The sequence below is a fragment of the Pelecanus crispus genome, chromosome 5 (genome assembly GCF_030463565.1).
Source record: "Pelecanus crispus isolate bPelCri1 chromosome 5, bPelCri1.pri, whole genome shotgun sequence".
Classification (NCBI taxonomy): domain Eukaryota; kingdom Metazoa; phylum Chordata; class Aves; order Pelecaniformes; family Pelecanidae; genus Pelecanus; species Pelecanus crispus.
Window position 1 is genome coordinate 7,188,444 of NC_134647.1, and position 24,847 is coordinate 7,213,290.

The window sequence follows — 24,847 nt, forward strand, 5'->3', positions numbered from 1 at the left end:
TTGCAATCCTATTAATTGTGTTAAAAAGGACGTTTATTCAGTGTTTTGGGACAACAGTTTTATGTGACTGTGTGATAGGGAATTAAGGAAGGTCCATATTTAGCTCTTCTGTGCTCTCATTTATGTATGAGAAAGACAGAAATCTACTTTAAACTCAGATAAGAATTAGCATTTTGGATGATAAAAGCTATCACACATGAATGAGTTGCTTCTTAAAATCAATGAAATAAATTAGACTCCCTGTTTAGGAACATCTGGCACCCTTAGAACCTAGTTCATATAATGATATCTCTATTTATTAAAAAGAATTATGTAACAATATGTTTGATTTATTTCAAGATGATTGGCTTAGCAACTTAATTGGACTATGCAGTATACCAGAGCAAAAAGAATAATTTAATTAGCTCATTCATTTGTGAGTGACTGGAGGCACTGCACATCATGCTCAGCTTCCTTAAAGGTGTGCAGCCATTTGATCCTGCAAGGAACCGAACCTTTTCAGCTTCCACAGAAACTGTCTTCGCACCTACAGGACCATCAGCACCATGCTGATGTTCAGGCATTGGGCCCCAGTCAAAGCCCACAGAAACCGGCAAGAAGTTTCCTTTGAATCCAAAGAGCACTTAATGACTCCTTGCAGATGAAGGAACCTTCCTGGAGAAACAGCAAGACAAAAATGTGCCTTGAAGAATAAAGCTCGTCCCCCCCCCGCCGTGGTTTCTCTTTTCCCTTGAGCTGAAACTCCCACCTTCCAACTCCCAAATACTATTAACATACCAGAAAATTAGCGTGCTGTACCCAAGTTTTGTATTCATCTCGGTGAAAAGTTTTATTTTCTCTATTTTCAGGGTGACTACTTATACATAAAAAACATGCTCTTACAACACCATTTGGCTGCTTTATGAGGTTACCACCTCTCAGCTGAGACAAAACTGAGACCGTAATTTTTTTTTTTTTTTAATGTAGAATCACAGAATAGTTGGGGTTGGAAAGGGATTTCTCCTTATATCTAGTCTAAATCTACCCTCTTTTAGTTTAAAACCATTACCCCTTGTCCTATTGCAGCAGGCCCTGCTAAAAAGTCTGTCCCCATCTTTCTTATGAGTTCCCTTTAAGTACTGGAAGGTCGCACTCAGCTCTCCCTGCAGCCTTCTCTTCTCCAGGCTGAACAACCCCAACTCCCTCAGCCTGGCTTCATAGGAGAGGTGCTCCAGCCCTTGGATCATTTTTGTGGCCTCCTCTGGCCCCGCTCCAGCAGCTCCGTGTCCTTGTGCTGAGGGCCCAGAGCTGGGCGCAGGGCTGCGGGTGGGGTCTCACCAGAGCGGAGCAGAGGGGCAGAATCCCCTCCCTCGCCCCGCTGGCCACGCTGCTGGGGATGCAGCCCAGGGTGGGGTTGGCTTTCTGGGCTGCCAACGCACATTGCCGTCTCATGTCCAGCTTTTCATCCCCCAGCACCCCCAAGTCCTTCTCTGCAGGGCTGCCCTCAATCCCTTCATCCCCCAGCCTGTGCTGATATCAGGGGCTGCCCCGTCCCAGGTGCAGGACCTTGCACTTGGCCTTGTTGAACTTTATGAGGTTCACATGGGCCCACTTCTTGAGCTTGTCCACGTCCCTCTGGATGGCATCCCATCCCTCAGGCATGTCAGTCACACCACTCAGCTTGGTGTCATCTGCAAACTTGCTGAGGGTGAACTTGATCCCACTGTGTATGTCGTTGATAAAGATATTAAACAGTACTGGTCCCAGTACGGACCCCTGAGGGACACTACTTGTCAGTGATCTCCATTTCGACATTGAGCCGTTGACCACTACCCTCTGGATGCGACCACCCAACCAATTCCTCATCCACTGAACAGTCCACCCATCAAAGCCACGTCTCACCAATTTAGAGAAGGATGTGGCAGGGGACCGTGTCAAAGGCCTTACAGTAGTCCGGATAGACAACATCTGTAGCTCTTCCCTTGTCCACTGATGCAGTCACTCCATCACGGAAGGCCACTAGGCTGGTCAGGCAGGACTTGCCCTTGGTGAAGCCGTGCTGGCTGTCTCGAATCACCTCCCTGTCCTCCATGTGCCTTAGTGTAGCTTCTAGGAGGGTCTGTTCCATGATCTGCCCAGGCACAGAGGTGAGGCTGACAGGTCGGTAGTTCCCAGGGTCCTCCTTTCTACCCTTTTTAAAAATGGGTGCAGTGTTTCCCTTTTTCTAGTCCCCAGGGACTTCGCCTGACTGCCATGACTTTTCAAATATCATGAGAGTGACTTGGCAACTACATCAGCTGATTCCCTCAGGACTCCGGGACACACCTCATCAGGTCCCACAGACTTATGCATGTTCAGGTTCCTCGGGTGGTCATGAACCTGATCTTCTCTTACCGTGGGAGGGACTTTGCTCCCCCAGTCTCTGTCTTGCGGTCCATCTGCTTGAGAGGTGTCGGGGGAGAGGTTGCCAGTGAAGACTGAGGCAAAGAAGTCTTCTCCTCGTCCGTTGTTACCAGTTTGCCAGTCTTGCTCATCAGGGGATGGGGGTACGCTTTCTTTGACCTTCCTTTTCTGGCTGACATACCTGTAGAAGCCCTTATTCTTTGAATCCTTTGCCAAGTTCAGCTCCAGCTGCGCCTTGGCCTTCCTGACCCCATCCCTACACAACCAGGCAGCATCCCTGTACTCTTCCCAGGATGCCTGTCCCTGCTTCCACTGCCTGTGCATTCCCTTTAGTTTGACCAGCAGGTCTCGACTCATCCATCCTCATATAATAGTACATTATTATTATCATCGTCGTCATCATCATCATCATCATTATTGGTGAACCTCCTAGTAACACAAAAGTAATGGAGTTATTTATTGAAATGTGTTCAAATTACTTAATATCCAAATAGTATTTTCAGAATAGCATTTGACAGTGGTTCAGATAACTTTCAAGATCTCTCCACTTTATTTCAGTTCCAAATGCAGCTTGTTGTGTCAGCCAAGAGACTGCTGTCTTGGGGGCAAGTTCCACTTAAGTGGAGTTAATCACATCAGCATAAGTTGTTTCTATACTCTGGTTTTACACCAGTTTAAATAAAATTAGAGGTTTGGATGTTGGTTTCTCTTGTGTTGTTAACTTAAGATACTCTGAGTCCCAGGTAATTTCTTTTTCTATTTCTATAATTGAACACCAAACTCCCCACTTCTCTCATACCCCACAAAGCGCACAGAAAACAAGACAAAAACCTAAATTAAAATCAGAGTAAGGATTTGACTTAAAACATAAAAGAAGAAATAGGGCTGAAATTCTGTACTTATCACACCCTGTTGTACCTAGATGCTGCTGCACATCTGGTATGTGAGATAATGCACTGTTTAGAGACCGTGTTACGATCACAGAAAATTGGAAATGAGTTTCAAGTCTTAACGCTACATTTCTTTACTACTGGGAGCAAGTAAGGCCCTGTTTTTCACTCTTTTTGTAGGCTGTGTGATTTCATTCCCTCTGTTTGTTTGCTCTGTAAATAATATAAGCATGAAGGAAATCAGAAAAGGAATGGTTCTGTAAGAAGTATTCTGTGCAGCACAGCTGAGAAGGGTTTTTTATAAGTTCCCGGATTGTATACCAAGGTTTAATTATAATATTAGCTAAGCAAAAAATAAGAGATGCTCAGTTGAAGCCATGGGTCAAGCAATAAAAACCACATGTATCTTGTTCATTCATTTATTATGTAATATAAATTGTTAAAACCAAAGGGAGTGGTATTCATGACCCGCAACGGAGTATGTTCTCTCAGGACTACCTGGTGTTATAATTCGTTTTTGTCACAATCACACGCATTGGCTATTTGCATGAGTCTAGCCCGTAGCTGTCAGACAGGAGAAGTGAAATCTGCAGCCAACAGGCTTTCCAGTTACTTCCTACTGAAACTCATGGGTGGCTGCATGGGTCTGGCTTCTGGTAGGGAATGTTTTCCTCATACAGTCGTGCAAAATGCAAGATTTTTATTACAAAAAATGACCCAGGTGTAGCACATTTAGCTTTGGACTTAAGGTACAAGAAATCAAGTACGTCTCAAATGTAGAACATGTGACTTTATCTGACCTTTTAGCACTTACATTCTTCCAAATTAAATGCTTTCTCTCAGTTTTGTGTGTGCATGCCTGAATGCCCGTTCACCCATGGTGGGGAGTGAGAGGGTTTCCATGATAAGCCAGGACACAGGAGAGGAGACTGGCTGGCTGTAATGCAAAGCCTGGTATCGGTGACATGCTCCCAACGTACAGCACCAGGCGGGATGGCACCAGAGAGGAACCCAACCAGCAGGGAAGCTGTTGGTGCATGGCCAGCCCCCTGTTCCTGAATCCAGACCTGAGCAGGAGCAGCTCTCGTACCTTGAGAAGAGAAGAACAGTGATGGGAACATCACGGTCTGGCTACAAGGTCGGGAAAGCAGCATCCCAATCCAGAGAGAAGAGCACACCAGCAGCGTAGTGACCTCTCCTCCTCCTTCCAATCTGTGCTACGTTTATCCTGTGTAGTGACCATGAAGACAAGAGGAGAAAAAGCAGCTAAGTGAAGCATGCCATTGGCACCCCGGAGAAAACATCTCCCGAGTATTGAGCAGCAATGAAGTGCACATCAAAATTGCTTAGACATTTCGATCCATATTCAGCTATCAGAATTTTGGCTGAAATTCAGCTGAGCCCTAAGCAAAGTCGAACATGAACCGCATGCATCTTATCTACACTAATGAGGTGTTGCCCTTTGCTGACTGGAAGGCGATCCGCCAAGATTTTCTTTTCTGGAGCATGATTTGGAAATAATACCAACTTTCTCTTCAGTGAAGTAATGTATTCAAGCTTCTTGTTCTCTAAATGTTGGTGATAACAATCCTTGTTTCTCACTGAGAGTCCAGCTGTCCTGCTGTCCTCTGTGCATGACTTGTGGATGGAAGAAGCTGCAACGCTTTGAACAGGAGCTGGAAGGTTCCCTGCTTAAACCCCAGCCAAGAACAGGGACACCAGTTTTATTTACATGTTTCTGAACCAAAATCCCTAGCACACTACCATGTGTATGCTCTGGCTAATTTGATGGTCATGCCTGGTCCAGATTAAGTTTGTACTGGTGGGTGATCCAGGCACACAGGGAACTGGCACGAGGCTGTGCTCCCTTCATCCTTGTCCCTGCAGCACTGCAGGCAGGTAGGACAGGCAAACAAGCCCTTCCTGAAATGGTTCATCACAAGCAACTGGAACTCTACAGATAGAGAAGTTGTAATGTTATTTGATGCAACACAGTTTATTGGCCTGATCATGGAGACTCAGAGGTTTATAAAATCACATTTTTATTACTGATTCAGTCATGCACATACATATTTATAGACTTCACAAAATCTTTGTAATTGATCACGTAGGGCAGCACATTCAATTTTAATACAAGGGATTACTTGCTGTCCCTCTAGAACCACCTTTTGTATCCACAGGAGGCAGTTTAAAATATTTACAACAGAGTTGGCTTTTTGTCTGTCATATGCTTATTACCCACTTGGTCTAGGCAGCAGTTACATTTAGATCTGTTTCCTTCTTTGATCTCCACAATCCGTATGAAAACACGCATTAGAAACAAGAAGGAATGTGTGACTTTTTAAGCCTGACTTCACTCGCACATCACCAGTTCTTGTACCTTCTGCTTATCAGCTCTCATCTCACATCTCTTGCTTTAAAAACCTGTTCTTCCTAACGCCAATTTGTTTGGGTTTTGAGATTACTCATTCCACTTGTTAGCATTCAGTCCCAAACCCATTCATAAACTGCAGTTAGGTTTTTTTATACAGACTCAGAATTTGGCTACTTAATTAGAAGGACTTTATTTCATATTAAACCCTTTCAGACAGTGTGTGAATTAGGCAGTGACCTGCAAGTCTTATTTGCAATTATGTATTCTTCAGAACTGGCTCATTCTGCTTTTTAAAAAGTAGTGAGAACTGATTACAGCAGAGTGGCTATGTTCGGAGTAAATCTTAAATTAACTAACTCCGTTTTGGAAGCAAATTCATTACCTGCCAGAGAGCTCAAGACTACGGTCAACTGAAAAAGAAAAATCCCAAAAGAAATTTGAACATTGAGGGGCAAAAGGAACACATTGCTTTTGTTATCATGCATGGTGAAGTCCAGGAGCAGGGGAGAGAGTCAAAGGGGTTGTTAACAGAGGAGTGTGGGTAATGTAGGCATTATCTGAGGGAAAAAAGGTTTGCTGTGAGTGAAGTCAACAAAGTCAACAGAGCCGAGATTTCTCACTGAATGCTTATACAAACTGACCTTTTGTGTTCAAAAAACGGGTAGATGTGGCACTTGGGGACATGGTTTAGTCTAGTCTACCCTTGATTGGCTTAGAGTAGACTTGGTAGTGTAGGTTAATGGTTGGACTGGATGATCTTAAAGGTCTTTTCCAACCTAAACGATTCTATGATTCTATGATTCTATGACCTCATATTTACACCTTTGGAGATTTTGTAGTCAAAGCTTTGGGATACTGTTTGCCATTACAACACATGGATCCACTGAAATTTGCATTCCAATTCGCATTATTCATGGTAACACAGGGAAGACTTTTTAAGGTTATGCTTTTATTTAGCCTTTCCTCTAAAACACCTTTAGTATGCATCCAAAGAGAACGCTTCCTGCTGTTTTGTTTCTAGGATTGTACATTTTCTAGGGTGTACGTTTTAGACGTGTGTGCCTTAAAAGCAATGTGCTAGAGTCCCATCTACCCTGCTCCCAGTCCTCCAGTGGGTGATTTATCTGCCTTTAGTGCTTGTTTCACCAACTGCAAGCACCCTGCTAGTACAGTTCTTTTATACAACCTGAAAATGTTATTCTTTATATGCCAATTGAAATACATCAAATGCATTGTGGGACGAGACCAAATTAATACTTGGGGTTATGTGCATAGTAATTCACAACAAAAGAAAGATTGAAAGATGTAAAGATGTGTTGAATGTATTCCCTTTTTGTTTGATACAGATATGGCATATGTGGAGCCAATAGGTTTGAAATTATATTTTTATATGCAAATGACAGCAATTTGTATTAACTCCTATTGTGCTAGAACATAACATTTTCATCTGATGTAAGCCTTTCTTTCTTCACATGCTCTTTCTGTTCTTCCAGTTCCTGTATAAAGATCATAGATACTAAATATCTCTGTAAATTAGAGAAAGGGAACAAGCCAGGCACGTGTTGTGACATTCTTCCAGTCGAACTGGATATCAAACTCATCTCTTCTCCCTTTTTTAAATGCAAATCATGGATTTGTTATATCAGGACAGATGACTAACCAACTTCTAATTAAACCCTGTTAAAACTTACATGGTGACTGGGCTTCAAATTTGGACCTCATCATTTTTTAACTGTCTGAAACCTAGCATTTCGGTTTGGAATTAATGTTTCATGTACCTAGTGCTAGTCTTGAATGGGACTAACTTGGTTTGTTTGTTTGTTCGCTTTAAAAAATTAATCAAAAAAGCCAAGTTTTTAAGTTGATAAGTAACTAAAAAAATGTTGAGGAAGATGTTTCTATTTTAGGAAGCTTTTAATTTAGAAAGGATTTGACCAACTAATTTCAAACTGTTCCCCAAATCTTCAAAGCATGAACAAATTCAGGCTGAAAGGAATTCTATTTTTCCTCTTCTTGGGGACATAAAAGGTGGCTGAATAAATTAAAAGGGATTAAAATTGGGTTTCAATAGGACCTTACAGTATGAAGTCACTGTTACCATACCATTAGGCAGCGCATAATGGCTGCAGGCGTGGCTGGCTGCTGCTAGGCAAAGGCTAATATTGTTTCACCTTAAAACTTAATAATAAGGCAGCTTCAGTCAATGATTTTCTCTTCTTTAAGAGAGTAATTCATTTAGGAAAGCAGCATGCATGCATGTGTGTAGGCAGCAATAAAATATCTCGAAGTGCCCCAATGTGCTACCTCATGCTAAGTGGTTTGAAAAGGAAAAAGATTTTAATTTAATTTAGAAAACCGCTGTGGTCTTTCACGCATACTGTGAGGAGGTTAGAAGCTGCGAGCCAGCATGCCACCGCTCCCCCGGCAGGCGTGCGGACCGGCAGCTCCCAGCCCCGCCCCGGCTTCCACAGCCGGCTGCGTGGCAGGGAGGAAGACAAACCTCAGTCCTGCCTTCATCCCGAATCGGTGCGATGGAGTCGTCTCTGCTGGAGCAGGCGGGGAAGGCAGCGAGAAGGGACTGCTCGGTGTCCCTCAGCAAGGGACGGGTGTTCAGCACAGTTCTGGGAAGGCTACGCCCCCGTGCTAGCCAGGCTTTTCCCGGAGGGCCTCCACTTCATTGAAAAGACGTAAGTGGAGGAGCTTCTCCCCCACGTGCGACCCTCCTATCTGCCTGCCATGCTTCGGAAGTAGCCTCGGCCCCGGCATTTGTACCCCTTCCCTCCCCAGGCAGCCTAACCCGCAACACACAGCATTTCTTGTTGAGCAGTAGGTCATCTTTTTCCTATGTATGGTAGCAATCCAGCATACTCTTGTTATTTCCCACCTGCTTCTACCACAAAGCTTTTAAGCAGAACTGTTTTTCTTAGGGACGTGCCAAGAACGTATGGAGCAGCTCCCGCAGTTAGCAGCGGCTTGGGTGTGACCGTCCCCCCTCCCGGTGCATTAACAAAAGCGTGCAGGGGAAGCAGGATTTCCAGGAAGGAACATCGTGCTTGTAGTAAACAAGAAAATGTGTTTTCTGGAAGAAAACTTTGCACTTGACATTACTAGTCATTGCCCTCCCATCCCTGCCCAGCTGATGGACTCCTGGATACATCCACATACATTCTTCAGATCGGATTCAGGAGGAATCACCCAGAGTCACTGAATAGCCCCAGTTAACAGGTTCTTTAGCAGCGGTGTATTGCCCAGGGACTTGGGGTGATCGCAGCTTTCGCAAGACGTCAGCGCAGGAAGCACTCGTGGCAGCTCTTTTCAACTGGGAGCTTTGCACGCTGAGCTCCGTGATGTCCCTAAGCTGTGCCTGCGCCGCGGTGCGCAGGTGATGCAAGCTGTGCTCAGCCCAGGACACGGCTCTGCCGGCAGCACCTCCAGCCAGCCCGGCACCGCACGGCACTGCAGCCACGCAGCGCGTCCTGCCGTCCCTCCCGCAGGGCCCTGTCTGAGCCAGGAGTGGTGCCAGGAAAATATCTGCGTTTTTTTAATTCTTTAAACTGAGCGTTTCCTCCCGAACCCGACAGAGAGTCCTGCACCCTCTGACAAGATGCACTTCAGAGTGAAAGCTGAGATAAAGTTCCGAAACTTGGAATTTGTTTCAGCTCGCTCTTCCCTCGCCGCAGTTGTCTCCCATGAAAGGCAGCAGAGTTTGCAAGCACGTGGTATCTTCCAGGAATGGGCTCTTTATCTCTATCACGTCAGGGACGGGTTGTTAGGAGATGCAGCCTGCAGTGAAGCAGCACAAAAATCTTACGCCTTATTTAAATAATGGTGTTCATTGCCTATTAAAATGTAACTTCTTGCTTTAAAATAGGATTAATTAAAATGTGCAAGAATGCAATTCAGTTACATTTTATGCTTCAGCCCAGTGCATACTTTTCATAACTCATTCCCAGAAGTAATATTCAGGGCAGCACGGCATTCTCAGTTCTGCCATTAAAAGCACAAATGACTATAAAACCTGTTCTTTTCAAAAACTTGGCTCAAGTATTGCCATTGTTAGATTTTTCATAACATATTACTTTGGTCATTACTGTTTTGCAAGATAATTGTATCAGTGATCTAACTTTTGACAGTATCCATAGTGGCTGAAAATAGTTTGCTGCAGCACCTTTGTCTTTTAAAGGCCGTTTGGGGCTTGTTATTCTAATCCTTGCGCAGCCTGATTTATCACTTCAAACATCTGTCAGCTGTGCTTTGTCTTGAAATTGATAGTGATAGTGTTACTGATTTTTCAACAGCAGCTGTTAGAGGTTCATTAGTTAGACTCTCAAAGGGAGTAGATAACTGTAATATTTTTCTTTGTTAATCATCTCTTACGCGTTGTAATAATACAGAGCTTGAAATCTGCTAGAAATGCACAGCTTCTCTCTGTTCCTAACTTGTCTGAAGCATCCTTTTATTCATTTAATCTGGCTCGATTATTAAAACTCTTTTCCTCATAATGCAGTAAAAAATTGAATAATGGCGCATGAGTAGTGAGAGAGAAAATCAGCCTTTGCTGTGTCGTACTTAGTGTGAAGGGAGGTCACTCAGGGTCTCGGAGTTCGCATCCAAATAGGAATCAACTCCAAAGATGAGATTAAGGGCTGTTCCGTAATTGATTTTTAATTTATAATTTACAAGGCATACAAAACCTCGATGACAACTTCAGTAAAATCAGGTTCATTTCTAACAGATACAGCAGTTTTCTGTTAATGCATTTTCCCTACCACATAAAATAGTCTTAATGCTTAACTATGATTCTTAAAACATTTCCCCCCAAAATCCTTGTAAGCCTGCCTCTAGCTGAGTGCCACCGTGACTCCTGCTAGGAGCTTCGAGGGACCCAAGCATCTGTGAACTCTCCTGCAGCTCAGAGCGTATCAGTGCTACCGCTGGTTCAGCCGGCAGTGCTCACCAACAGATAATTACAGTTTGAAATTAGTATTTTAATGAACTGATCGCAGCAAATGTAAAGCAAAATCTCCCAGGCATTAAAGAAATAAGCAGGAGAGAAAATTATTAACTGTAAAGTTCAACAGACGGATGGTCAGCAGGTGCTGTCTTGGCAAAGGAGTTGAGTGTTCCCGTTTCAATTTGCGGTAAGAGGAGGCTCGTTCAGGTTTTGGTCCTGCAAGCTGCTGAGCAGCGTCTGCAAGTGGCACAGTGCCTTCAGTGGCGACTGAAAACATCTGGGGCATCTCTCAAGCTTTCCAGGTGAATAGAAATGTCTTCTAAAATAACGAAATGCCAGATCTTCGTCCTAAAAGCACAAGTCGCAGTCCCGTAAGACAATGCATGTGTCTGTAGCACCAGTGAAGCTCAGTGCAAAACAGATTCCAAGAGTGCAGCCTGTATTTCAAGGAAATGTACACAGTGACTCAAAAAGCACCTGAACATCAGTTCCTTTTTATATGTTGTCAGAGCATGAACTGTGTTTTCTTCTTAAAGATGGACAAGTACCTTGATCTGGTTTGCATCAGTCACCATGGTCATGCCAGGTCTAGGGAGAGGGTTGTGTAGAGAGCAGAAGCAAAACACCTAGAGGTACCTGCTTGAAGACCCATGCCAAAAGACAGCCTTGACGTGCGCTCAGGCAGCCAGAAGACACAGGCCATTGCCAAAGAGGAACCCACACGCTCAGCTCAGGTTTCATCTCTCCCTTCCAGTTACCAGAGTTAGAAACTATTCTTGAAATAAATGCACATTGATTTTTGAAGTCGGAGTTTCAGCTTTTAGCTGTCTATCTTCAGAAGTCCTTCAGAAGTCCCACCTAGCTAGATTATTCCATTAGTATTTCATAGACTCAATGACCTTTTTATTTTATTTGCTGAAGGACAGTCGATCTCTAACACAGTTCAAGACACTGTGTAGACAGTCAGGGGGATCACAGACCCACTCCATGACAGCATTCCCTTGCCTGTCCTGTTATGAACCAAACGTTCTTCTTGAAGGTTTAATATATCTTTATATGTGTGTGTATATGTATATAAAAACTAAGATTTCTATATCTATCGTAACCAAATTAGATTTTTTTGTACAGGACTTTTTTTCAGATCCTTCACAGAATGTTTTACATTTATGTTACCTCTCCACCCTTCAAAAAGAGCTGGATGCCTCATATATAGCAAAGAGAAAAACTACTTAGTAGTATCAGACCAAATTATGAGAGTCGTTCCTCTACAAACATACAAATAAGATACCTCTTTTCTATCTCAGAGATCTCTGGTTTAGATCAAACCAAACAAATATAAAGAGGTGAAGTCTTCAAGTGTAGAATTTGTGCACATTTTTTGGCAAGAAGCATTTCTCAGAAGAAATTTTCTGCTCTCTCAGCATAAAGGTAGATCAGTTCAATGCATGGATATCATTTAAAAGATATCTATGCTCTAAGCAATTTCTCCTGTTGAGGCTGGAGGGAGCACTTCAGATAACCTAAAACTACTCATCAGGGTTGGGGGAAAGACGGCACATACTTTCCACAAATACATTTTTGAAAAAGGAAATCCTTGCAGGCTTTAATTTTCACTCTTTTTAATTCTGCTGCTTCTTCCTCACAATTTTGTTTCTTTACTGAAGTGCTGTTGTAGTAAAACACTATTTTGCTTTCTCACAAAAATTGGAGAATTTTTAAGTGGGTTTTTTTTCCCCCTCTAAAATATGATACTGAGTTTGAAGTATCTGTTTTGGTTAAAATATGCAATAAAATCATAGCCTGAATTGGAACTTCTCCCAACATACCTCTTTGTTTTAGATTCGTATTTTTGTCTGTGGGTTATTTGAATGTTATCATCTCATATTCTCATTAAAGTAAAGATTTCTACCTGTTACCTTCCCTAGCCTGTAGGTATGTACAGATGTAGATAGAGAGCTTTCTCTCTCAGATCTTTCGAGGAAAGATGGCGAAGCACCTTTCAGCAGTGCGCCGTGAACCACGCTTCATTAGCTTCCCGTGCGCCTGCCTTGAGAGCAGAAGAGGAACTTGCCATATTTTAGGATGGAAAAATAGTGCTGAGTCGCACATTGGCTTTCATGTTTCCAATCTATGTTTCTGACTTGCCTTCTGTGACACTTTGAAACTCCTGGAAGGCAAAAGGCTAACAAGTGAGAAAAAGCTTCAGGCTTACCCTTATCATCATGTCTCTTTCAGGTATTTAAGTGTGTACTTGTGTTTAGCAGTATTAGTTGACTCTCAGGCAACGATATGTCAGAAAGTATTTATGTTCACAAGTAACATATTGGTATATAGTTTTATTCTGTCATTCCTCATTGTCTTTCTGTCACTGCCCTGTTAGCCTGCTCTGACACTTTCCCAGCGACGCTGAGGAGCGATGGCTTTGGAGGAAGCCCCAGCACCACTCGCTGATAGCAGGACACCCCACAGCAGCAATCGGCTTCCCTTCTGTCGGCGGGGATGCTAGTACGGCATCCCTCTGCAGGGGGGGAATTTCTTTGTAGGATTCATTTACAAGCAGAAAATCTAATGGGCTGCAAGGTTCGATCGTGAAGGCTTTTTTTTCTGCTGAAGCAGCTTGTCATTTTAGTTTTAACTACAGGAGACAGGACAAAATTGTTAAAGCAATCCAATTATATTAGCTATTGAGCAGGGGATTTCTGTCCACCTTTTCTGAGTGAAAGAAAGTAACAATAGCTGCATTAGCCTTTAAAATTTTCTAAATTGCAACCTCCCCCCCCCCAACATGACCAGGGGACTTTGAGAAGGCTGGGTATTCTGCCACCATCCAGCTACAGTTAAGCGCTTCTGACAGTCCATCCCCTGCTCTGCAGTTTCCCGCCTGTAAAGGCTATCTTTGCTGAAATTAGCACGGTGAACCCCAGAGTCCCTCTTTTTGATCCATCTTAAAATGAGACAGAAATCAAGCAAATGAACTCTGAATTTCTGACTTGATTTTATCTTTGCACCGGAGTATTTCAAAGAGTCTGTTGTTGCCCAAAGGAGATAGAAAGCCAGTTGCAACAAGTAGCTGGTCTTTATTTATTTACAGTTTACGCAGTAAAGCGTAGGAAAGCGTTTCGGGTGCCTGGAGAGCAAGGGCATCCTCAGTTGCAAGGTTCAGCCTCTCCTGAATATTCACATCCCACCACCCCCATTAGCGTGGGTAAACGGTGACAGCAATTTCTGTGGAGTCTCTTCATTTATGTGGGGAAATAATTAATTCCCAGCTTTTGACAAATGCGTAGCAAAACTGGGGTTGCTCAACTAATCAAGCTAAGGGGCAGGATCTTCAGTATTATTTGGGTCCTGCTTTTGCCAGTACGCTGCTCGCACCTCTCCTCTCTTCCAGGCTGCAAACAGCAAGCACTGCTTCCAGAGCCACAGAGGACACAAAGATCCTGCTCTCAACCTCCAGTTGAGGGGTCTTTTGTCATTTCTTTTGTTTTTTGAAGTTCTGACTAAAATACCTCCCTGCTCACTCTGTTCCCACCTGCCCAGCGTTCGGAGGATTACGTGCAACGCGGATGGCTCACGGGCTGCTCGTGGGTCAGGCCAGGCTGCCACGCAGGTAGTTAGCATCACCGGGACCTGGGGAGCACCGTCGGCAGCCGGCAGCCCCCGGCGCTGGCTGCCCCTTGGCCACCCTCTGGGGAGGGGACGGTCACCCTGAGCACCTCGGGGTCCCTCATCAACTGCACCGTAACCATGGCAGAAGAATTTGGCTCAGGAAGTAAAACAAGCAGCCAAATATGTGGCCATGTTTTAGCAGTCCCTTCGTGTCAGATATTTCAAGTAATTTTTGTACTTTCTTCACAACTGAAATAAAATACAGAAGTTAGTTGTATTTCTTTGGAGCTCTCATTATTTTCCCAGTATGAGAGCCACATACCCTGTGTCAGGAACTTAGGTATTCACATACACTTGTTAACTCACAAAACCCATTTCTAATGAGTAGCCTATATCAACTCCTCTATACTTACCTAATTTAAAGTACACCTTCTGAGAAAAAACACAAAATCCAGACCATGGCAGGATGTTACATGCTTCCTACAAAGCACTGCGCACACTCCATTTTCACTTGCTGCAGCTACCGTTGCCTAATTCCTGTTGGCACAGGGGCTAGTTGGCTGGGAGCTGCAGCTGATGGCAAAGTCAGGAGAAGGAGGAATCAGTGCAAATCTTAGGACCTGTCTAGAAATGAAAGATTTTTGATTCAGTGCAAAAACAACTCCTTGTTTCTTGCGGCAGGCTCACCTGCACAATTTTGTTTTCTCAGGGGAAATCCAAAAGCTTCCCAGCAGAAGTTTTGAGAGAAGGGATCAAAACCCAAAAATTTCAAGCAAAAACCTGAGCGTGTGTTTGGGCAGGTGAAGGTCGAGGCATCCTTAAGGATTTTTCTGTGTGGTAACCCAACTCATTAATTCACGGCTTTAATTCCTAGCAAAAGCTGCAGTGGTAAATGGAAGTTAATCCACCTCACAATTATGAAAGCACACGGGCTTATAACATCCTGAAAAACAAGGCTGTGACTAGATGGAACAAACATGGCTCTTTTATACAGTGCCACTAAAAAAAGATATTGCTTAATTCCTGCATTCCTTGAAGCATTCCTGACAGCAATCACATCTGCTGCCATAAAACCCATCATGGCTTCTGCCTTTGGGAAAAACATATTTAATAATCAGTAAAGTTCAAGCTCAGCTTGTTGTGATGAATTATTGGAACCCGTCATCATTTTCTTGGAAAAAAAAAAAAAAAGGCTATAATGGAACACAATTTTATGTTTTTCATTTAATTGATGACGGGCTGAGATTTTATTAATCTTTCTGGGCTCCAGTGTAAGATGCTGAAAAAGCTAATACGAGATCATTGTATCTGGTTAATGTGTGTGCTTTGCAAAATTGATAAGGCCTGTCAAGACATAAATTATTTAAAATTTGATAAATGTGTTGAAATCATTGAATTTTCAAACAGACAAAGCAGAGCTATTTCTCTTGCCCCTCACCCCCTTCAAACGGAGGGTTTTGTGCAGCCGCCCAATGATGCTGCGTTATCCTTGCAGCACTTGGCTCGTAAGGTATTGAAATTCGCACGAGGATGCCAGAGGAGTATCCTGTGCTGCTGCAGCGGTGACGTGAATATAAACCCACGAGATGCAGCCTCAGGGATGGAAGCAGCAGAGAGCGAGGAGGCCACTGGAAGCTTCCCCCAGTATGAGTATTTCACTGGTGAAACTGGGGGCGGGAGGAGGTTACTGAGTACCACCTCCCTCCTGCCACCCCTTCCTCTCCGTCAGTGGGATAAAAAGCTTACAGCAGCACCAGTGAGCGGCCAAATGCTGCTTGAGAGCTGTTTATCCCAACAGACCTATTTATTTCAGCTAATTACCGAGAGTTTTTAAATGATTCCTGGCAGGGGTGAAGCTATAGAAATGATTGCTGGTGATTGATGAGTAACCTGGATAAAAGTCCCAAAGCTTCAGAACTATTAGCTCTTGCACGGGTACACCTGCTTGTATTTAGTGCCTTGCCCACAGAGAAAGGCGTGGGAGCAAGTTCCAGATGAACTCAAATTTATTTGGGCAAATAGAGAAAATACAGCATTTACTGGTAGCAGCGTCTCAACGCAGGCTCGCTTCTCAGAGATAGTTCACAGGGGACATTATTTAACCCTGCGCCGCTCTACCATGGTCAGGATCATTCATGGAAGAGGACGGTTTTGAAGAGGAATCACAGGCTTTCAGAGAAGCGCACAGGAAGAACCAATGGTTTGAAGTTTAAAACTACATAAATACAAACCCCGTCATACCTTGATTTGAGCTGTTCTTGCGGTTAACGTAGCGAAAGGAAACGGCAAGGCACGTTGCGGATTCTGCACATCTCAGTGGGTCCAAGATTATGTCACTCACTCACTGGAAAATATCTACAGTCTAATGGAAATTTTTGGGTAACTGGGTGACATTTTACAGCCTCTGTAATACGGAAAAAGATTAGGTGATTTCTGTTTGGAAATTGATGGTTTGGAGGGAATGGGAAAATGCAGGTGCAGCAGAGGAGAACTACAGCAATAGCCATCTATTTAAATGTGTACACTAACTTCCCTAAGCTAGTATTTTTCAAATACCAGCAATATTTTCCACTATAGCGAAGCATTATATTGAAATGGGAAGGTGCTGAGGAAGTAATTTTTTCCAGCGTGTGCTGCATTCTTTTAATACAGGTTTTTTTTATTTCCCGGAAATTGCTAACCAATGTGAATAAACAGCTGAACAAAGAGCATCGGCCCATCCTTGCTAATAGCAAAAAGCTGTCATCAAGCGAAGGGCCTCTGCAATGCATAGAGGAAAATGATGCGTTAGAGTTCGGTTCTCTTGCATTGCAGAAAGCTTTATTCAAAACAGAAAAAAATCTGCACACGCACAAAGAAGGTTTTACATTAAAAAAGCACAAATATTATTCGCATTTCTGAACAATGCGCCCTCATTCCTGCTTCTGTGCTGGGCACTGAGCAGAACCAGGCGGTTCTTTGTTAGACATCTTTTTATAGAATATTTGCAAAACACAACAAATGTACTACCCAGAGCCTGCAAGGGCCCCTTCCCTGCAACTGACTGAGCTGACAACTCTGCCAGCCTCTGAATCTCATTCCTATAATGAAATCAGTGAAACAAGACAGCAGTAGGATGAAGCGGAGTCAAGGCTGTGCGAGATTGGAGAATCCTACAGTCTGCAAACTATTTCAAAGGGGAGGAGGAAAAAATTACTCAGGTTAAGTGTAAGGTACAACTTGCAACAGTGGCTAGTGATTGCTGTCTAGGCCTTAAACAGGAATATTACATCCTTATAATTCAACATATTAATGATTTCGTGTTCCCATATTACGAAAGCTGTTTCATTGGCACATGCAATAGTCCACGTCACTGTAGCTCCAGGGACATGTTTCATTGTCTTATGAGTATACCTCGTTCAGTGTGACACATAGAGAATTAGAAGTAGTAGTAGTTCAGCACAATGCAACTCTGCAATTCCACCATTGTGGCTTTGAAATAATTGTGCCCTAACACCTTTATCGATGTGACAAACCCACCTGGTTTTAGCATGCATTAATGTTTCCCACCCTTCAGCCATCCCGAACCTTATACCTACATATTTCTTCTTTTTATATCAGAGCCTTCTGAAAAAAGCCGTTCAGAAAGCAATGCTCTGCTATCTCATTTGGAGTGAGAGCCCCCTGAAGAGACATACATTGAGTATTACCAGTAACACGTGACTCAATGCCCTCTAGATCTCTCCATAAAAACAGAAGGGAGAAAAGCCAAAGAGCCATTGCACGGATTTCAATAAACATTGCAAAAGAAAAGTAGCCCAGAAGGACAACTGTGTGTGTTCCTGTGCCCTTGCCAGAGGACAGTCAGAGCTGGGTGCGGACACAAGCAAAGTTGGAACCTCCTTGTGCACCAGGCAGCTTTGGTTCTATGTATTTCTCCTTAAAATTTCCAATTGCAATTCCCTCCGGCTATACCAGCTATAGGTGTCGATGGTTTCGAGCGGTCGTTAGCATTTTAACCGGCAGATCATTTAGCTGTGCAGATGCAGAGAAAAGTTTCCGGTATTTCAGCACTGCCTGGCCCCTGGTCCCAGCTGGAATCTAGAAATGCAGCAGAAAAGCCTCTTTTTTGTGCTTCTAAAGGCCTCAGGTCAGTTTTGGGGTGAAGGATGGGTGAACGTGCGCATCAGTTCTTGTTTCATCTGAACAGAGTCACTTCTCTGCAGCAGGGGAGTTACTTCCCTGGCAGTGGGGATGGCCAGCTGTTCTCAGCATCACCTGGCTGATTTTGAGCTTGCGAGCAGGCTTATAAGTGGCTGAAGAACCATGCATAAACATGACATTGCTTCACCAGGAGCCTTCCGTGACAGTGGAAATGATGCTTCCCCCAGCATCGTTAGACAGCGCTATTTGTGCTGGTACAGATAAGCATCTGTCACTGTTTCCAAAACCTCCTATTTTCCTGGGTTCATAGCTCAGCCATAAAAAACGTAGCGTAGAGGCAGGAAGTTGACACACAAGGTCTCAGGCTGAGAGTGATCATTGTTGTCTTTTTTTTCCCCCCTTTCTAATCTGAAGAAGAAAATAATGCATTTCTGCAGAGACACACCTGACCACTACATTTTGATCCAGCCATAGATTTATTTAGCAATAGCGTGGCCACCTTGCAACATTCAAGTTGTGAACATTGCCGTGATGGCAGCCTTTCAACATTCAGTCTTAATTACTGCACTGGGGATGATCAGGGAGCACACGTGGTAAGTGGGTTTGGGCTCTGGTTTAGAGCCTATTGCTAGAGAACAGACCCCAGTGAAGATTAAGGGCTTTGGAGTTCCTGATCTTTGCCAGATGATGAAGTGAAAAATTGGAGATTATAGAAATAACAATTGAATATTACAGAAACTGAATACTGCGAGGAACTAAAGGCGTAGAAGACCCCATTGGGATCAGTAGCAGACGGAAAAGCAAGCCCGGCATTGCAGATTCCCTAGTGAGACAGGCAGCACAAAATCCTACCCCGTGAATTCAGTGTCAGCGCTTGGTGTTTTGACTGCTTTAGGCAAACTTCCACCCCGTGATTGCCTACTGGATAGTGAAAACCCCATCCTGTGCGTTAGTAACACTGGGGGCCCACCATCCCGATCCTGGCACTGCAAGATCAGTGATGAAGTGAGAGCAGCATTTTGCCAGGAGGAGGAGGTGGCAGCAGTTTGGGCATGAGGACAGGACAACACTGTTCTTTACCTTTTAAGCGCCTTTTCTTTCTGTTCATACATTTTGTAAGAATAGAATCATAGAATCATTTAGGTTGGAAAAGACCTTTAAGATCATCCAGTCCAACCATTAACCTAACACTGCCAAGTCCACCGCTAAACCAGTTAAGGGGAGAGTAATAATTTCATGTTTCCTGGCTTGGTGGCTGGATTATTTTTTAATGAAAGTAAAAACTAGGAATCATTAAGGTTGGAAAGGATCTCTAAGATCATCAGTCCAACCATCAACCCAACACCACCATGCCCACTAAACCATGTCCCAAAGTGCCACGTCTACCTGTTTTTTGAACACTTCCAGGGATGGTGACTCCACCACCTCTCTGGGCAGCCTCTTCCAATGCCTGACCACTCTCCGTGAAGAAATTTTTTCCTAATAGCCAATCTAAAATAATTGCAGCTGAGAAAGTTTTTCTTTGTACATGAGAATGATGGTATAAGACAGTCCTGAAGAGAACAAACCCTGAAAACACGTTCTCCAAAACTTACATTCAAGATTTAAAGGACCTAAAAAGAAAAAGTTAGGTGATCATTTCTAGCCTGGTGAAACACAGATTCTGCTTCTGACCTCTTGAGCATATGCTCAAGTTCTGCATCTTCAACAGGACTTCTCTTTCACACTGTACAGGAAGAACATACATGTGCAGTGTGTCTCTACATTAAATTGGAAATCTGCTATTTACTGAGACCTGCATGTTTGACTCTGGTAGCGACAGAATGGCATTAGATTCCAGAAGTAGTTATTTGCTTTCTGATAGCAAACAATTTTGCGTTAGAATTAGCTTGGCCTAGTCACGTCTCTGAAAAATGATGAGAAGTGCTCTATGGCTGGGATTGCTCAGTGCTTCTTGAAGGTTAGGCCTTGCTAAATACAGGCATCTTAGCACCTGAAACAAACACACCAAAAATATGGCTATTTTCCGGTCTGTCTCAAATTAAGAGCACAAATGGGCATGCTAAGTTTGGAAAAAAATGGAAAAGGTAACACCAGAACAGACAAATGTGTAATAAACATTTTGGTACAAAATTACACCTACCAGAAGCAGCTGAGTAAGGGAAGACTTTAAGCTTAAAGCAGTTGGGAGGTTATAGTGGGGAGAAAAAACAAAGGGGAATGGAAAACTCTGCTTTTCTATTTCACCCCATCTTTTAGCAGAGGCGCCACCTGTTCAGGTTTTCCAGCATCCTTAGACATGTTTTTAGCTAAGGGGTGTCTGTCCCCAGTCCTCAACCTGTCCCGAGATTTATCCATTTGTCCTAGTGGATGGCTCCCATTGAGCTTTTTGTGTCTTCTGTAAGCTATTTTAAGTAAAATCCTTGAGCTTTCTTATGGTAGCAGAATTACTCATTACAGTAGCCCACGTGACTGGGCTGGTTCAGACCCTATTGGTGTAAAAATAAATATTAATGGCTCCTTTTGTATCTTGATAGTTTTATTTTCACACTTCATACAATTCATTCTTTCTGTTTCGAAACAGGTATTTTGTGATGCTAATCAAGTCGTACAAGCCACAGATGTGCTGGACTGGGAAGACAAGGATGCTGCAGAGACGTTGGTTGACAACGTGGTCCATTCCAGGATCATCAATCCTTTACGCCTGTTTGTTAAGCCGTCTCCAGTACTGAAACATGGCCAGGTGTCCTACTCGGACAGCATAGAAAACTTTTGGGATTGGTTGTCCAACATCACGGAGGTTCAGGAATCTCTTGCACGAACTAAACGCAGACCTATAGTAAAAACTGGGAAATTCAAGAAAATGTTTGGATGGGGCGACTTCCACTCTAACATCAAAACTGTTAAGCTGAACCTCCTGATCACAGGGAAAATCGTTGATCACGGCAATGGGACCTTCAGTGTTTATTTCCGACATAACTCCACAGGTCTGGGAAATGTTTCTGTAAGCCTGGTGCCACCTTCCAAGGTGGTTGAGTTTGAATCATCTCCGCAGTCAACACTGGAGACCAAGGAATCCAAGTCCTTCAATTGCCGAATTGAGTACGAAAAAACAGACCGCGCTAAAAAAACTGCCTTGTGCAATTTCGACCCTTCAAAGATCTGCTATCAAGAGCAGACTCAAAGCCATGTCTCCTGGTTGTGTTCCAAACCATTTAAAGTTATCTGCATTTACATTGCTTTTTACAGCGTAGATTACAAACTGGTGCAAAAGGTCTGTCCTGATTATAACTACCATAGTGAGACTCCGTACTTGTCCTCTGGCTGATACAGTTGTGGGTAACTGTAGAGCTACAGCATCAGTCATAAAAATAAGCATTTCCATTAACCTTTCGGAGAAGAATATGTTTTCCTATCAGGTTAAAAAGTCTTTAACAACTGTAGCTGTGTTGTGCTGTATCGTAAATAATTAAACTATTTATGTAACTGTCATTTTCATTTGAGACCATTGCGTTTTAGCGCTCTCATCATTAATGAGGGAACGACCAGGCAGACACATGACAAAAATCAAACAAAATTATGTCTGTAATGAACATCGATTTTGCAAATCAGTTTTTTAAACTAGACTCGATGGCAGAGAGGTTGTCTTCTACTTGAGTTGGACAGCACTTAGCAGGATCCTATTTCTTATTGGGAATTTTAGAAGATGACAATATAAAGAACAAATGATGAAGCAGACTCCCAGCTGCTTGTGCACAAAATCCAAATAAACAGCTGTCTCTGATTTCATAAAGAATGTTACACACACAGGGCTCAAGGAATCAAGTCCAAATACTAAGACAAAGTGCTATTTCTAGGACAAAAAAAAAAAAAAAAGGAAAGGAATCTGCATTTCTATGAGTTGTAGTAGTTGCACTTCTTCATTGAAGTGAAGAGTGAGTAGTTCTTCCTTCAGACCTTCTTACCCATGGATATGCAATGATGTAATTAGACATTGATGAGCTTTAGTTTATTAGACCCACCAGGTGTGCAGGTTTGGTGTGCATTTCTTCCTTCCATGGTCACCACTGGTTTTGAGTCTTCTCAAACGTTTACATACCCACCAGTACTAGTTTTACAGTGATAGAGAATATACATACCTTGGAAAAAGATAATCTCTGTTTAGGTCTGATGATAACAGGGGCTGGCTTCCACTCAACAGAAGCAATTATCTTGCTATGTAGCCCTCTCAGCACCGCACCATAGCAAGGAAAATACATCACAGCGTAAGGACGGTACCTGAACAACATAAGCTTTCTGCTTAATGGTGCCCTGTTGTCTTCCTTAGCATTGCATTGCATACCTTAAGTTAAAATGTAGGCAATGACAAATGAAGAGGACAACAAATCTATGCATCTTCGCCTCATACAGCAGATTTCAAACAATCGCTATCAATATAAAAACATTCAGCCAGACTTCCCCCTAGTACAGAACGGCATCACTCCACCGTAGGTAGTTACAAGAACGGAGCGCCTGGCTGTGGCTTCGCGTCGGCAGGACAGGTGTTGCTCCCGCTGCAGCCCGTAGCAGCGAGCTCCGTCGATGCGGCTTCAAGCATCAGTCCCCTGCGCTCTCGTTGGGTATTGATTTTGCCACCGCTGCCAGTTTGCTGTCATCGACCATCCTTTGTGGCGGTTCGATGTCGCAGGTCCCGTGGAAGAAGCTGGCTGAGGAAGTGCTTTTTATTGCCTGCAATCAAACTTACGTGCAGGGTCCAAGAAGTTACATGCAGCTTAAATAAAGTACTATTAAAATACTCTGTTCAAGTGCTGTGCGCCCAGAGAAATGGCTATGAAGCTCAGGAAGATTCACTCATGAGATTAATTCTGATTTCCTTGGTAAAGTCTTATACAAAAACATAACTCTCTTAGAAATATACTACAAGTAACTGGCTAATTTGTTTTTCTCTTTAGGTGACAAATCTAAATGTGTGGTTTAGTTTGATCAATAATCTAAATGTTTTCCTTCATCTTATTTCATACAGAGTCTCTTCCTGGTCTAAGTGATGTTTTTTAGTTTGTCTATTACTGTTGATTCCTACAAGATGATCTACTTTGTATTCTGTATAGCGTGTCCTCGTTCTGGCTGTATATAAGCTTGGATTTATTGCTATGAGTTCGGTGGTTGGTGCTTTTGTAACTTAGCTGTAAGCCATGATTTTATTGCCATGTATTTTTACTCAGCACTGTAGGCAATTAAAAGAAAACCCTACGTGCTATTTATTGTAGAGTATGTGGAAATCATGTATGTATATACACTTAAATATGTGTACATATACAGAATATATGTGTACATGTATTTGTATGTAAATAAAGAGAGTTTGCTAAATCTGGCACTTGCTTATGGCATATTTGATTTTTTTTTTTTCTTTTAAATGTTACTTTGTGTCTTTAGATGTACAAAACTAAGGCACTGCAACAGATCACTGAACATTTTTCCCCAGCTGGAATCTGATTTTCTAGGAGATATTTAAGTATGCGCTGCAGCGAGCTGCGCTGCAAGCCTAGGCAGACTGGGTTCAATAGCATTTCGTATTTGAGAAATGAAGTGCATGTTTTGACGAAGACAACCATGAACTGTTTAATAATCGTGCAAGGTATATTAAAAGGGGTTAGTCTGAATTAGAAAAGGTACACCAGCTCCTCCGCAGCAGGAACGCGCCGGGAGACGCGGCAGCCCGCTGCCGATTCAGCCCTCGCTCGGAGCTGCTCGTCGGAACGGGAGCCGCATTCTCCTCTCGCTGCGACAGCCACCTCCCGGGTTGAGGTTTCCAGACCTCAGGAAGTCAAACCAGGGCCTTGAGCAAAAAAAAAAAATATCGCTCTGGAAACACCCGGAGCGCCTGGGCCACGTGGGGATTCACACGGAAAGGCTATTATGAATCAAGAGACAAGTATTTTAATAGGTTTCGCACCTGAGCTTCTTGAACACTGAGAAGACACGCACCCAGCCGGCAGCTTTTGACTCCAAGCGACCCTCAGGCTCTTCGAGCAAGGCCCAGGCCGGTGCCGCGCCATGGGGGCCGCACGGGGCACAGGCAGCGGCAGAGGAGGGCAGAGCCCGTGGCGGCAGGAGGAGGGGGTTAACCCCAGCCATGTCGGTCCCGCCACCCTGGCGCCCAGCCGAGCGCTGGGAGGAGCTCCTGCCGGTCACCTCTACGTCCCCCCCAAGGAGCTTTCCTGCCCACACACCTCCTAACGACAGAGGAGCAGCCATCATCAAACCCGCTCGTCATCCCGCCCGCTCGGCTGCCTCCGCGCCTCGCGAACACAACAGCTCGGCCGCAGCCCGTTTGCCGAAAGGCCGTGGCACGGAGGGCCTGCGCACCCAGGAGAGGCTGCCTTCGGGGACTTAGCGTTCGCTTTAACGTAGCCGCAACGTTCTCCCGAGGAGAAGCAAGCCCTCAGCAGCAGCACCCGACCAGCGTCCTGATGCTTCGACGCGGGGGCGATGGGA

At 43.7% G+C, this 24,847-nt stretch overlaps 1 protein-coding gene across 1 annotated transcript in view; it reads left to right on the forward strand.

The window, feature by feature from the left end:
- Positions 1-23,723, forward strand: part of NXPH2 (neurexophilin 2) — a 43,023-nt gene extending 19,300 nt beyond the window's left edge. Inside the window, exon 2 of the mRNA XM_075710635.1 lies at positions 20,937-23,723. Coding sequence (XP_075566750.1) covers positions 20,937-21,680 — 744 coding nt within the window. The 3' untranslated portion in view covers positions 21,681-23,723. The remainder of the gene's footprint in view (positions 1-20,936) is intronic.
- Positions 23,724-24,847: the final 1,124 nt, after the last annotated feature.